The following is a 16,687-nucleotide window of genomic DNA, read 5'->3' as shown; positions in this document are numbered from 1 at the left end:
GCAATAGGACCAGCTATTTATTACCCACAAAAAGGCAATCTGTTGATATACTAAGTAACAAGTATTAGGAGATGCTCTAGTCAAAATGCTGTAGGTTATTAATCACAGCTTTGGGGTTTCTGACAGAATGTTTTGATAAAATAAATCTATTTTAAGTGACTGTAATGAAATACCCATTTTTGAAGGGCTTTTAAGATGTTTTTAAGAAGTTTCAGATCAAAGACTCAGTTAATGCAACCTCCATGCATTAAATATTTAGTACTTCTTCAGTCACTTGAGCACTCAGGCATCTTGACATTGCAAAAGGGGGAGAGGGAAATTGAGTTTAAGTCAGTTTTGCACAGTGGGATTTTTGAGTTTTTATGTTAAAATCCCAGGCATGTAATTTTAATACAAAGGGGTCTATTCTTTTACGACAGTATATGCACCACCCATTAAAAGAATTCTTTATACACCTGCACAGAAAGGAAAACAAATCCTCTATAGATTTATTTCCGTAGAAACTGTTGTGCTGGGATTAACATTATGATTGAACATTATTCTGTCTCTGAGCTCTCTGATGGACGAAACCAAACACACAAGCTTCTTCCAGAACAGCTAGGCACTTAAAAGGAGCTCAGAATTTTAACAATGGAAACTAGATTTAAGCAAGGAGGTTTTTGATATTTGGATTATGTGTCTGTAAGACATCTCCCCTTTCTAGTGTCCTGAATTCCAACAGTTGCTCTTTACTGCTTCACTCGTCTAAGGGATATACCTGGATATCTTCAATACAGATCAGGATGAGGGAAATAATCCTATTCTGGTACTTAGTAAAACAGATGTTTTAAATTAATAAACTGCAAATTAATAGGGGTTGGATATCCATTCTGGAAATGCAACACTATATATAAATTCTGTAAGTTCTCAATAATCACTCTCCTTGTGAAAGTTCATTAAATGTAGTAGGAATTTTCAGATGAGTTGAAGCAGAATGAAGACACTCCTGAGTGTATTTCTTGGCTCACTTGAAGAGGATTATGGTCATTAAAATATTAAAAATTGCCTTTGGATCTACTGTCATGAACTATCATTGACTCATATTAGTATCAAGTCTTAGAAACAAGATAAGTACTGTGTATTTCGATCATGTTTAACACAAACATTGTCACATTCAAGTTCTTTAATATTCACAGTGGCTGTAAGGATCTTGTTTTTCAGTCATTCATAATCTATAAAGAAAAGGAATAACCTTAGCTCCAACATTACCAATGCATGAGGAAAAAAACCCAAACAGTTCTGGGTATCTTTCATTCATCACAGACATTTTCCCAAAGCTTATTGTGGGATTCAAGATGACTGCACCCTAATTTGAAGTTCAAAAAGCTAAATCTGACCTCTGAAGTAATGGTAGCAATACATAATCCCAAATATGGTAAGCATCATCATTACACGAGCCTATTTGTCATAAAGTGTCTAAATGTTCAGCAAGCACAAAGGCTGTATGTCATCATAGGCTCATCTGTGACACTGAAAGACAAACAGCTACTGACAACATCTACATGTATTTTATGGTAACTGGATGACCTCATCTATTTTTCTCAAAGACTTATGTCCAGTTTGTTCCTGTTTTGTCTCTTTGCCATGGCTCTGGAGCTCCTGTTTTCTCTCCCATATTAAATTACATAAACCCAATGTGCAGGAAGGAGCAGAGTTTGTATCTACCTGTATTTCTCTGGGAAAATGAAAAATCTGAGATTTCAGAGACCACAGCTATTCTGCTTCATTATTGTCATAGCAACAAATGATCTTGAAGCACTATATGCAACATCTATAGCCATTTGTACTATAGCTCTAGCTGCTAACTTGTTTTTGTTAATGGCCAGCATAAACTAGTTTCTCTACTCTTTGCAATTTAATTGATGAACCACAAATGGTTATAGTTAATAAAATTATATTTTGCCATCTGTGTCCAGTAATGAGAAAATATGAATTATAGGAATGAAAAAGAATGAAGTTTTCTGCCAAACAGATCGATGCATCCCACCTCTTTGTCAGCATTAAATTAAATGTTATCTGTTGCCATGCATTTCTTTCATTGGTTGCCATGGCTAATGAGAATTTCAGCCATGATGGACATATAAGAGTTTTGTTTGACCATGAGGAATGTAATACTATATTTTTTTTTGTCTTTCTACAAATCTGTGTAATATGAGTCTACAATGTTATTTGGTCTGAGTGCATCCAAGTCTCACTTATGAAAGGACAATTTTGTTCAGCTCTGCAGTGTTATTTGCTGTTACAAAATCTTATTTCTATAAAAGAAATTTAGAGGATATGTGCAGGTTTTTTCCTAAAGCTCTGAAGGATTTCAAAATCAGCTGGAGCTGAAGGCAAATATGGTCCTGCCCCAGTAACTTGCAAGAATGATTACAACAGCAGAAAAAGTACAACTTTAAAACACGTATACTTTTTCCCTGAGTTCACATTCTGAGCAGTTTGTTACTTTTGGATAGAGGATATATACTGCCTGGATTCTTCATAAAGATGAAGGCACCACCACAATTTAAAAAAAAAAAAAAAAAAGCCCAAATTATAAATTGTCTGGGACCCTACAATTTTATTTATTCCTGTAAGAAGAGATGGCCCTTACATAGAAGATCCCAAAGTATTTTATGTTGATAACTTGGTTGCCCAGAGCATGCTAAAGATCTAGACCATTTCTATGAGCTTTAGAGAGGACAGTCTACAGGCAATATGAGGATTGTGCATTTCCACTCACTGTAGATTCAAAGAACGGTCAAAACACTCAAAGAAGAGGTGATGCTTTTGAGTACCTTGTTGGTGATTTTGAAATATTCATTGTTTGGACTAATATCTATGTCCAGGTATAAGAAAAATCTTGATGGGACAATCTGTGGTGCCAAAATATCTCCTATTTTTCCAATACTATATTATCAACCTCTGGATTTGTCTTCATTCATTAATCTCCAAAATGCCCTTAATCAGTCTTGTCTGACATCCCTATAAATTTTCCATCAGGCATAACACCTTAAAGACTATTTTCATTCTCAGGAAGCAAATAAGAAACATAGAGTTAAGGTCTTGAATCACATGAGCTGCGCAAAATTGCAGACTCCATTTCTAGTTATTTTCTCAACCACCATGCACAATACTTCGAAGAGCTCAGCAGTCATAAATAGGCCGGGTATCCAAAATATTAAACATCTTCTTAGTGTGTAACTGTCAAAATCTGGGCTTCAGTTTTGTATATCAGGACTTATGGAGGAAGAATTTTGTATATTCAGTTTATCAAAGCTGTACGTGAAAATGCTGCGTGAGTGCCTCGACTTGAAGGATTTGGTGCACTGTCCATGGTCCTGACCGCAATTTTCTATGTGGATTCTAAAATGAAACTCCGTATGAACTAACTCTGTTTAGTACAAATAACCTCAGCAAATGAACCCCCAAAGGACTGTTCACAGAATGCTTCTAAATGAACCACATTTCTGCAATGGCCTCCTTCCCTATAAAATAACACTACAGTCAGATGAATGTTATGAACCTTAGCTCAGTGACATTTAGTAGTATTTTGGAGGCTGTTAGACCAAAAGTTCCATAAAACTCTAGATTTTCTTTAATGATAGGCATAACACTTTTCCCTCATTCCATGCTGCAGAACAGTGCAGCATTCATAAATGCATAGAAGACTGGTTATTATTTTAAGTCCAAGTAACTTAGGTTTAAAAAACCCCAACACCTTTACCAATATGTAGCTGTTACTAACGAACTAAGAAGCTGATTAAAAAATATCATGATGGATATTATGCCTTATTATAATTCACCTCAATGCAGAAAATCTAAATGGAAAAGAAATATATGTATTATCCTGAATTCTTTAGATTTTGGGAAAATAGCAATCTGCTTAAAATTTAACTAATTAAGACTAAGTGCAAAATTTGATGCAATTTATAAGAAATTGAAAAGAACTGGGGAGAAAATTTACATCTGAAACTTATTTTTCTTTCATGCATACTTAGAAAAAATCCTGAAATTGATGGTATCTCTCCTTTGTCTTCCTCCATGTTACACATTTATTAGAACAGCAGATACAGTAGTTCTGAAAAACAAACACTTTCTGTAGAAAGGTACATCCACAATTCTAGAGAATTCGGAGGGAAAACTTTTGAGTGTGGGCCTAGGGCTGACTTTTTTTTTCATTGAAAATGTCATGTAACTGAGACCTTTTCAATCTGTGTTCATTTTCTCAGACTGTTCTCTGCTGCCACAGTATGGTGCTCAGCTGCTGTTTGAAAACATGAAAAAGAGGATCTTTATCAGCGAATGCAGTTATTTTCATGTACCAGTATGATTGTTTGCCAAGTAGAGATCTCTTTTAAAGAGTATTAAAAAAATCTTTAGGTTGTATCTTGTACTTCCTAAGAAGTGAAAAACCAATTTTCAATTAAGTACCTACTGCTTTACATTAAAAGGCTTGTGTCTCCTCATGTTATTTGTATGCTATTTTGTCTTCAAAACAAAGATAAATATTGCTTTCAGTATTTGTGGATAATTGTAGCACTTTAACAGGAGCTACCATTTTCTAGAAATACGTTCTTTTTTTCAGTACTATTATGATCTTCTAAAATGAAATACATTTGAATTTATCATGTCTTAAAATAAGGATGGCACTAGCCTCCCTTACATACAAGTTTGATGTCCTTCATTGAACTATCCTTTGATTCAAAAATACTTTCCTCAGTGCAGGAATGTAAGGGCCATTAAAGCCACACAGCAATCAAGAACAGATCACAAGCCACATACAGTATCTCCCAGGTATGATTTCTATAAATCGATTACATTGTCATAAGCCTTAGTTCTTCTCTGCAGGTATATATGTACAAATACTTGGGGTCAACAGTAAGGATGCACTTAGTCAGATTGGGCTACCTGAACCACACCATTTTGCTCTACATTATCTAAAAATCTGCATCAAAATCTTTTTTTTTCTTTATTTTCTCATTCCTATGTGATACAAAGATATATCCCAGATTCCCTTCTAACATACAAACTGAAGGTTTTTTGAGCCAGCTTTCAGCTTTCAAAGCTTAAGGACAACAGAGATAAAGCCCTACTGAACATGTGCATGGCAAGAACAAAGAACTCCAGGATCAGCATGGATGTCTCATGCAGAAGGCCTCAAGTACACACCTTACACATACACTACAAAAAAAACCACAAAAAACCCCAACAAAATAACCCTAAAAAACCAAACCAAACCAAAAACCCTCAACAAAACCAAAAAACTGCTGAGTGATGATGGGATTCACTTTGCACACAACCATGCAGCATGTCTGTAGAGAACTGTAAAAAGAGCTGCAGAATGCATTACCTGAACCAGCTTCTACTAAGCACGGACAGGCAATGATATAGCCAAAACTGAGGTGACAGAAAAATAAATGCTTCCTTAAATCAAATTTGAGACTTGAATTGGTTCTGTATTACCTATTACATATATACCATTACAAGATGGAAGATGAATCTAAAGGAGGGAAGTATGTACAAACCTCAATCCCTGATTATGACAAGCATTTTTGCTTATTTTTGAACATTTTATTTGTGGCATTATGTTCAAAGTGGGAGTACATGGCTTGCAGTCTTACACACAAATCTTCAAAATCCTGTCCAGTAGGAATATCATATCTTTGGAAAGTTATTTGAAACTATATCAATCTTATTGTGAATTTGTTTTGTTCTTATACTACAAAGAGTGAATGAAGTCACTGGCCAAATCCATTGGCTACCAATAACTGGCAAGTAAATTCTTTCCACACTCTACAAACAAATCTCTTAATCTAGCTGTCAGACTTCTGCAGGTAAAGGTGAAACGTTAGACAAGCAAGCCCCTGGGAGTTTATTAAAACAAACATTTAAAAATAACTGTAATATAACTCAACCAATAGTCAGATCTATTTACATACATATGAGACTGAAAACATCATTACTTCTCTTTACTTTGTAAGTAGGCTTAGCTGGAAATACTGAGAATCTGGGCTTAAAGTCTAGGATATTTTTTTTCCTTGTAGTCATGTTGTTATAGCAGTAGCACAGGATAACAGAAAAACCTTAGGGCACCAGGCCTTGATCTTGCAAAGTGTTGATTGTTCTGAGTTTGGAGATTAAAGGCATTTTCACACATATCTAACTTGATGCCATGAACTGTGCCAGTGACTTCAACAGGACTATTTAACATGCTTAAGTTTAAATCTATGCTTAAGTGTTTTGCTGGATCAGAGCCACAATGATCAGTTTATACAAATTACGAGAACAGAATTTTGCTTAAGGTACTTGGAGATTCTGATACATTAGATTAACATTATGTAGCTAGTATGAAGCTAAATCAATAAATAGCCCTTTTCTTTGTTAAATTAAAAGGCATAAATCCAAATCATTTGAATTGAGCAAACTTTAAAATTGTTAGATAAACCTTCAATCCCAATGTCTCAGCCTTACAGATAACAAGGGCCAAGCTAACCATCTTCTGGGTGTACAGCCAAAGAACACAGATTAAAACACAACTCCAGCCCTGCAGATGCATTACACAGTCACCACTCAGGAGATCTAAATAGAAACCAACTCAAATATAGTCAAAATCCCAGCAGAGTCAATGCAGTAAAGTGCTACGGGGCAAATGTAGCTAATAGCTCCACATAGCACGATTTCCTCTACATGCAAGTACATTCAGCATCACTATCAACATGATAATTATTGCTTAATGCTGTGATACAAAAGAGGGAAAACAAATTTCTGTAAATGGAAATGAAAGAAGAATGAATGCATTGTAGTGCTTTCACAGGCTTCTAAAGGACATACGCATCTTGAAAATATCTGTGTATCTTTCAGGGCAACTAGGTAAATTTTAAAAACATAAAAAGCTTGACATTGGTGTATATACAGGACCTCAGACTTGCTTGATTGAATGATATTAACTGGTTGTACTGTGTTATTTCCCAAGAACCAACCAAAAAAAGAAGTCCTAGTGAGCAAGGCTCTAAACACGGAACATGAAATAGGTGCTCCCTGTTCCCAAAAGCCTAGGGTGCAGTAACTAAAGGCAGCTGCCCAGATGTGGGGGTTGAACTTACTGTGTGGACAAAACTGGTTTGTTTCCTATAGAGATTACACCTATCACACTGAGCTGTGTGGCTCCCAACGAAGCAGCTGAGGATAGGAACGTGTAGACCCTGCCTCTCACCCAAATTTTGTTATTGCCGTGAAACAAGAATTCAGACCCTGAAATGCCTTCATGCACATGGGTGTTATTTCAGGTATGCCAGGACAACTGACTGGATCATTAATGTTTCCTCTCCAGCTTGAAGCCTGGACTAACCACATATTATGCAACTTCTCTGGAAATGTGGGTGTACATATCAGGGGATGGAGCAAACAGGAAACACAAAACACATAAGGAAGACAGGCCATGGAGCAGAACATGAAGTCACATGAAATGGCACTGAGATAGGGATACTGAGTGCAGAAAAGGGAACATGACTACTTTGTGCAGTCCTGGTATTTAAAAGACCTAAGAGATCTTTTGGATTTTCCTTTCATAACTCAAAGAGATAAGGGGAATGAATGAGACAGAGAAAAGCAGAATAAGTAATGTAAGAGCAGCAAATAAATGCCACAACTCCTTTCTTGTAGTTAGCCTAGGAAAGTATAAACTAAATGAAAAGGGAAGGTTAGATTTGAGGCAAAGAAAGGGCAAGCCAGATGAAGGACAAGTGTGAAGTAAAGGTGAAACGAAAGCCTGACATGGAAACAGGAAGAGCCATGAAGCAAAAGGCCAAACTGCACAGCTACATAAAGTCCAGTGAGAACTTCAGAAAGGTCATTGACTTTCCAAAGGTTTCCCCATGTCGCTATAGGATGAAAGAGTGCAACTTGGGACCTATGGATGAAAACACCATCACACACAAATCATTTACTCTCATTCCTTTCAGGAGGTTTTCTTCTTAATAAAGGGGATCATAAACTTTTTTCTGCAGGTCATTTCTTAACCCAATGGATTCTTTCTGTTTATATCTTCTTTTCTGTGAAGTTCCAGCTACAAAACTGACAAAGATCTGAAGTCTTCTTCCCAATTTAAGACCTTTTACTCATAGATAAACAACTTATGCAAACCCTTCTACAAATTATTTTACTACATGAAACAGTGTTCTTTCTGAAATTTAAGAAATAACCAGCTTGTTAGTACATTTAGTACTGTTAGTATTAATTAAATGTTAAAACATTTAGTAACCTTGCACAATATTAACAATAAAGTATGATTTTATTGAGTTTTTTCTAAAACTACATATTGCTTCCAACTTAAACCAAAGTATTTCTTGTTTTTACCATGAACAGTTGTATAAGTCCTTCAAACAGATGGCAACTTTCAACAGTAACGTGGTTCCACTTATCTTTCCTTGTCTAGGATTCCCACAAGCCAGTTTATCTCCCAGAACTTCCTTTACATTATAACAAAGAAATTTTCCTTAAAGCTAATGGTATAGAATAGCTCCCTGTTATTTTTCATGTTATTTCTATAATTTTCTGCCTAGCACACTGTGCTATTATACACTATAAATCATGTTTCATTTCAGAAAGAAATTTTGGTGGTGTTATTTATAGGTCCAACTCTACTTCTGCTGATATCCAACCTAGCTAAGAAAATACCTGTAGGAACATTTAAAATCTCACATAGATTTTTCAGATAACATCCATATTATGAGTGCTATGGAAACATCAGTACTATATGAGTAAATGAATGCACCACTGAATAAAAAGAATGTGCCTGGAACATGGATCTATAAAGGTGCATTTTTACATTCTACAGAAATAAGACGTTTGGTTTACTTTTAAAAGCATTATTTCTATGGCCCTTTTCAGGCCAAGTAAATTGCCACAAATTTCATTTAGATGACATTTCAACCTAGATGCAGGCAGATCTATTGGAAAGTACAGTATCCGATACCAACATGATTTCAAAGGTTTGATACACCATACTGAAACCTTTTTTTTTTGAATAAGAACACTTTGACAGAACTGTTATTCTCTTATTACATAACCTAATGCTGAACACAGAAATGGGGAATTTAACCTTAAAAAGATTGTCTATTTTCTTTGCTTCATGCTTTAAAATAGGCATAGCCTACCAGTTCAAAATGGACCAGTAGGTATCAGTGGAACTGATCAACTTTTTTTACTGGGGTACCCAGTCATCTAGAAGGTAACTAAGGGATATTTGGTCAATGAACCAGCAGTGTGACATCTGGTGCACAGTTTCACAGTCTTAGGCCCTCATTCTGATCTCCCTGATACTTCCATAAATCAGGAGTAACTTACTTAAATTAAAAGCACACACCAAAGTGGTGTGGAGTCAGAATAAAGCACTGCACATTCCAATCTCTTTCACTCAGTACCTCATGCCTGATTTAAGTGATTGGCTCAGTTACGGAGCTCTATATTAGACATATTGCCTTTTTGTTTTAAAGCACGTATGTTTAATATTTAATTTAATGGAATTCCATATTCTGGTCTTTGTGTACTGTGGAGGTCCCTTTGAGGCTCGTGGTTTGTATGTGCAGTTGCATTTCTCTTCAAGTGCAATTTGGAAGCACCAGTGCCTAATGGGGTGAAAGGAAGTATCTGTCTCCAATTAATCTTGGCTCTCTTTTAAATGAGAGATTAAAATATTGCCAAGCCAATGGTGATTTGTAAAGTGGGCTGTAGGAGTTGAGCCAGCCTCACCAAAACTCATTTAATTTATTATGTGTGATAATGGAAATCGTAGTAGAGGTGCAGGTCTCATCGACTGTCCACACTGTTCAAATGTGCACAGCTAATTTAGATTACCTGCTTCAAATAACAACACACTCAAAAATTTTGCTAACTCTGAAATATGGATTGTAATGCTACACATGACTATAACTGCACATGAGACTATGTAAGTATTACAAAATGGGTATTTTAACTGTAAATTGAGCCTGTGCTTACATATTCACAGAAATATTAAAATTATCCCATTATATGATTTCCATAATATTATGCTGTTTTACGTTGCACAATACATGCAGAGATGAGAGACACATTGATAATATGCAAGAAAACTAATTTCACCATTTAAAAAAATGCTTAAAGCTTTTGAACTTATGATCTGTTGGAACAAACAGTAGAAAGTCTGAAGTTACCCAAGGCAAACAATGGCAGAATGAAAATGGGAGTTTAAATGATACCTGGGTGACCATCATAGCTAGCTTGCAGGAGAGACTATTTTCAAGGCCATTTGGCACATCTAGAATGCGGGATAGCTCTCTGAAGTAAAGAGTACAAACATTAAAAGGTCAGAAATAGAACAGCTAAGTTATCCATTGACACTGGCAATGGGAATCTTTGCCATTTGGCTCTGAACCACTTTGCCATTCTGCATCCTAATGACAATTACATGTCCCATACTGATATTTCACTTTCAATTTTCACAGAATTAGTGAAAGTATTTAAGGAGTTAATGGAGGCATAGTACTTTCTTTAGAGAAAATATGAAATTAGATTAGAAATTAGATTGCCTTGAAAACATTACATGCAGTAAAACGTGCACTCAGAAAGCCTTCAGGAGTAATCATCTAGGCATGGTTTCTTGTGACTTGCATTTTACTGTTCCATGACGAAGAAAAATAAAATTTAAAACCCACAAAGATCTGTGCTGAGATTCTGTTCATTCCAAAAAGCACATCTCAAACCTTCATTATCCAGAAGTAAAATTGTTTCAAACCATACTCCATCTTCACAAACTTCTGTAAAATTCCCCTGGAGTGAACCGAGGGTATTGGCGGCTCCATGTCAGCCAGACGGATATGCCACAGCCTTCCCCTAGCATACTACCTTGCTTCAGCCCTGTGCCCAGCATAAGGACTTTAGAGTTTATCCTCAGATGGCATTTTTAAGTTACCTTTTGCTGTGTGCTACCAGGGGTATCATCCCTTCGCCTGGAATAGAACTTCTAAGGGCCTCTTTATGCCAATCTGATTCCTCTTACCTTACATAAGGGGCCAGAGCAGGAACAGAGCTCACTTTCTTAGCTCTAAATCTATCCTGTATGGCACGCAATTCTCTAAAGTACAGCCAGCTTCTGCTTTTATGAAGAGCTGTGCAGTGAAGGCTGAAGGATCCTGTTTTTCACCATTTAAAGATGTATGATAGCAACAAAGCTCTATGTTAAAATATTTAACTCGCAGAGATCTTATGGAAATTGTCTATTCAAGCTCAGCAAAGACATAAAATTACCAAGCTGTTCGAGGACAGTTGTGTGTGGAGAAAAGCCAGAAAAGCTCTGAGATTGCAATGTTACTTACAAAGATTACAGCACGAGCCTGATTCCGAAGCTTTTTATACAGATCAGCATGGTGAGCTGCAAAATGTTACCATATCAATTTCTGCAAAACATACTCTATGTGTACATATAGCTATAAAATCAGGACTTACACACAGCACATTTCCTGCCACATTTTGAATGGCATCTGTTTGTTTGGTTTGCTGAAATATGAAAAATAATATTTAGCAACTACCGGTAACACAACGTTAACAAGATTTAAGGGTATAGCTCTGACTGTCAAAATGCAGATAAAAGACAAATCCTTCTATCTCAGTGTTTTAATCAGTCAGATCAGGGTTTTGATGAATATGCAAATGTGACTGTTTATACACTATTTTCAGTGTGAAAGGAAACAAATTCAGTTTCATTATAGAATTAATGACAGCTCTGTCCTCTAAGATTAATAATTAAAACCCTACACACATTAAGATGATAGTGCTCTTTCCTCCATTCTCTGAAGATTTTACTTTTCTATTTTTTTAATACCCTTTTCCCTTATAATTGTTTGTCCCCCTAATTGGAATGATTAATAATTAATGCCAGCTCACAGATATCTAATAGTCATCTCTAAAACAAGAGATTTAACTGACAAAAGAGTTAAAAAACACTTTCTTTTGTAAATTCTGGTTCCACTTTTTATAAGCAATTGTTTTCCTCCAAGTTTTATGCCACCATAGGGATCTCAATAGCCTACTATAATGCTGGAAGTCTTCTATTTATTCCAGTGCAAGCTATACATATTATTTTATTCTGATTTTCACAATATACACTGGGATTCTTTTTAAAGCCCCAGCTTCTGGGATCAGCAGCTTTCACAGGAACCATAGCTTTCTTTTTCTCCCCCACACACAGTAAGTTTAGGTCAAATCTCAGAAAAAAGATTAAGACAAGAGGTAAGTGCACAATAAAGTTTGAGAATGTGAAAATAAAAACCGAAACAAACAAAAAAGCAAGCAAATAGAAGAAATCCTCAAACAAACCCACAAGATTTCAGCTATTATTTTTTAATCTGATGATTTCTGAGTTGATCTGGGAGCGGCTGAGTCATGCTTTCCAAATCCTCAGTACAGGCAACATTTCAGAGAAAGGTTATAGCAAAGTGAGCAGAAGTTCAGCCTTTACCATTAACCCTCTTTCCTACACAAGAACTATCACACTTCATTTTCATGAGGCCAATAGGATTTATACTGAGACCAGTAGACTCCCTTCAATTTCATATCATAAAAAAAACCCAAACGGACATTTTTAAGATTAAAAAAGATAGGTAGTTTGCATATGCTTAGCATTATTTTACCAAGAAAAGCTATAATCTAGTTCCAAAGACATGTATTTCCTTCAAAACAGAAAAGCTCTTCCAGAAAGACAAACGGACAGAGTACTCCAAGATCACATTTCTTCAATAAAGCTGTTTCAGTTTCATCTTTTAATGTCTTTCAACATAAATAGATCCTACATGGGAATTTAGCATTACCTTGCATATGGCAAAGGAAATATTTTATGTGAAATTAAATTAGCAGTTTTCTACATTTCACCATTCAGGTACGCTACCTCATGTGTCACTGATAGCAGTAAAACAAATATGTGTGTGTGCGTACATTAGCAGGGATGATGAATTATACTCTGTAAGCATTTACGGGTAGACATTCATAATGAAGCTTGCTAGTTGGCAAGCATGCCTATTACTTACCACGCTGAGTCCTAGCGATTCTCTGCGAAAGTAGTCCATGTTCCTCCTTTGTAGGTTGTCAAGATAGTGCTGAAGGCGAGTATAGGTGTAGGGGTAGCAGTAAGCAAATTGATAAGTGTCATCCTCTCGGTCAAAGCAAAAAGCAAATGACATGACATAGTTCTTCCTGTGGTCTGGGCAGCGATAGTAATACACATTCTTAGAGGGAATTCTTTGCCTAAAAAACAGAAACAACATATATATATATACATTAACATATACATATATTGACATTAGAAATCTGAACAAGAATGTTATGTGAGACTCAAATTTCCTCTATTCAAATGAAGTGGAACAGCTTGAACATCTCAGGACCTGGAGAGCAGATCCCAGAGCCTGCATTTCGCTCATGCAGACAACCTCCATGCCAGGGGCCTGTGCATGACACAGCTAACGTGCCAGTGCACCAGTCTCCACAGGGACTGCAGCTCTTTCCAGGTGCCCAAGCTGGCAGTCACCATAGCAGGAGATAGTAACACACAACTGAAGAAACCCACCCCCATAAAATGAAAGCAATGCACAGGTACCTAAACTATCCTCTGTTTTGCTATCAAGCTGATGCAATCTCATACTACTACACCCGCTTCAGCCAAACCTCTGGCTGGGGCATGGCTACATCCTTTGATACAGATCTAATACACCAGCACAGGGATGAGGCATAATTAATGAAGGAATGTCAGTATAAGGCTACATTGACAGAACTGTTACTGAAATTCAGGACATCTTTATATTTTTATTATCCTTAACAGTCAGGGGATATATCAATGCCTAGCCAGCGAGTAGAAGAAAAGATGAATTCTTGAGGTAGGGAAAAAACCCACACCCAGACAAAAAGGTATGGAAAATAACATAGTCCTAAATTACAAAGCAAAGGAGAAAAGGGTATTTGGTACTGCTCCAAGTTGGATTGCTGCCCTTCGCGAGAGTTCTGGCTTATCTGATGAGATAAAAATGAATATACATGATAGTAAATTATTACAATAAAGACATTTCTGGCAATGTTACGAAGTTGGTATCTGTTTAAGAAATAACAACCTGCCACCTTTCACCGAACTTCAATTGTTCTGTTATTTCTCAACATAAATGAGTAATATTTCAGAGGTAGATCAAAATCTTGTTCTGCAGACTAGAGATGTTCAATATTTCTGTTTGCACCCTTGATTCTATTAATGGATTTTTTTAGCTTTATTTAGACAGGAGATTCTCTACTCATACCATGTACTTGTAATTTGATGAAACTAACTTAACTGTCATGTTTGGCAACAAAACACTATGGTCCTGCAGACTCTAACTGATTCAATTACACAACATTATAAACTGGTCTCTAATGACTGGAGCAGCTCTCAGCTAAACTAGGATCATGGTGAGGGAAAACATAATAAGATTTACAGACATAGCAGTAGTAATGGGCCTCTGTGTAATAGTTCCGAGAAGCTGGTCTACTGCAGAGCATCAGTTTTGGCCTTTCATTGCCAATATCAAATAGAGAACAAAGCCCTCTCATTATGCCAAAGTACGTGTTTGCCAATTAGCAGCAGCTAAGGAGTCTGATCAGCAAGACACATGATCTACGTAGAGAAACAGAAAGGAATTGAGATGTTCTTGAAAAAGTGCAATAAGGAGCCAGCGATGCAGTTAATTAGACTTCAAATAGTAATTTATTTGCCCACATCATTGCCTTGGTTCTTGAACTTTCGGGACTTCAAGAATTTACTTCAGCATCATATCTAGCCAGCAGTGTGCCCACGTGGTCAAGAAGGCCAATAGCATCCTGGCTTGTATCAGACATAGTGTGGCCAGCAGGGCCAGCGCAGTGATCGACCGCCTGTACTCAGCACTGATGAGGCTGCACCTCAAATACTGTGTTCGGTTCTGGGCCCCTTGCTATAAGAAAGACATTGAGGTGCTGGAGTGGGTCCAGCCAAGGGCACCAAAGCTGGTGAAGGGACTGGAGAAAAGTCTGATGAGGAGTGGTTGAGGGAACTGGGGTTTAGCCTGGAGAAAAAAAGGCTCAGGGGAGACCTTCTTGCTATCCGCAACTACCTGAAAGGAGGTTGTAGCGAGGTGGCAGTCAGTCTCTTCTCCCAAGTACCAAACGATAGGAGAAAAGGAAATGGCCTCAAGTTCTGCTGGGGAAGGTTTAGATTGAATATTAGGAAAAACTTTGTCCCCAAAAGAGTTGTCAAGGTGCCCAGGGAGGTACTTAAAAGACATGCAGATGCAGTGCTTGAGGGCATGGTTTAGTGGTGGCCTTGGCCATGCTGTAATTCTATGATTTTTGGCTAAATAAGGAACTTGCTTATGACTAAGACCTGAAAACTCTTTTTTAAGGCACAGATATGAAGGACAGAAAAACAATTGTTTTAATTTTTTTTTTTTTTTTAAAGTATCAGTAAGGGAAAAATGCCACCAGCTGTCTGCATGCAGTGCACTAATCTAATAGGTTTCTCCGGTATCTTAACATATTTCCGTCATTCACCCTTACTCTGGAGTGCTATAGGACATCCCTCATTTGATCTCAAATCAAGCAGATGATATGGCAGTGGGTAAATGTATTCTAGCTCCCAGTCCTCAAACCATAATGCAAGTTTAAACAGTATGTTGCAGAGTTGTTGAACTTTATTTGTTTCCAAATTACCATGGGAGAAATAATAAAGGACTAGCTTCGCTTTATGTTATAAAAATTTCATGTAAAATGAGACCAATAGGAGGAAAATCAGGATTTCAGAAAGGCTAATGCTAATTGAAATTCATCTGCTGATAGTTAATGTTTAAATGACACATAGTTCTCCTTGGTTCAATAACTTTCTACTTTTAAGCAAGTTGAAGACAACTTTGTTAATGCATTAAAGGCACTTTTGATATTTCATTCCCTTTCCCCTTCATTATAGAAGCTAAGCATCTGTTTTATTATCCACTCTGACACATTACTTTATGGCTGCATTTGGCTATTATGGCTAATCTTGATGTCTAGGACATCTGGTATTGACATTTCACTATCTGGTGTCTGACACAACAGCAGAAACCATCCTCAGTTCCTAGGTTTAAATTCACCCTCTCAGGGCAGAAAGTGCCCAAACTCTTAATTCAAACCATATCTTCCAAAATAATTATAATAGTACTCTTGTCACTGCTAATCTATTTTTATCTCTCCTAGCACTTTGTCACTGCTAATCTATTTGTGAGTCATATAGAGAAAGAGAGTTAACGTTTAGATACCAACAACACATCTTTACACACAGGAGCCTAATCAGATTGAGATCTTATCAGAGAATTAAAGGCAAAAAGGAAAAAAGGGGAAAGAAAAAGAAAGAAGAGAGACACAGTGCTAGATATCACCAACTGAGTTTTTGATAACAAAAAAGACATTGCTCAGTTCTTGAATTAACCTTTGTGTCCTAGACACACTATTGTTTACTCTTTCCCTTTTTTGTTCTATGCCTTCTGGAAAAGGACACCCACACACTGTGGCAGCAGCTGCTCCTATTAATTTAAAGCTATTACAAAAATTAAAATTAAACCCAATTACTTTGGCTGGTTTATAGCTGGGGAACGGCTTAGTCTGATTG

General features: G+C 36.7%; 1 protein-coding gene across 7 annotated transcripts in view; it reads right to left on the bottom strand.

Moving 5' to 3' along the window:
• The window catches only part of LOC133268341 (BEN domain-containing protein 5), a 951,280-nt gene that overhangs the window by 554,672 nt on the left and 379,921 nt on the right, over positions 1-16,687 (bottom strand). For all 7 annotated transcript variants that reach the window (XM_061451279.1, XM_061451280.1, XM_061451274.1 and 4 more), the window contains exon 5: positions 13,080-13,296. In XM_061451279.1, coding sequence (XP_061307263.1) covers positions 13,080-13,296 — 217 coding nt within the window. The remainder of the gene's footprint in view (positions 1-13,079; positions 13,297-16,687) is intronic.

Source organism: Pezoporus flaviventris, unplaced genomic scaffold (genome assembly GCF_033815535.1).
Source record: "Pezoporus flaviventris isolate CSIRO_AGI_PZ_B2104156 unplaced genomic scaffold, CSIRO_AGI_Pfla_v1 ptg000013l, whole genome shotgun sequence".
NCBI lineage: Eukaryota > Metazoa > Chordata > Aves > Psittaciformes > Psittacidae > Pezoporus > Pezoporus flaviventris.
The sequence above is the reverse complement of the archived record's forward strand: the minus strand, read 5'-3'. Positions and strand labels throughout refer to the sequence as shown.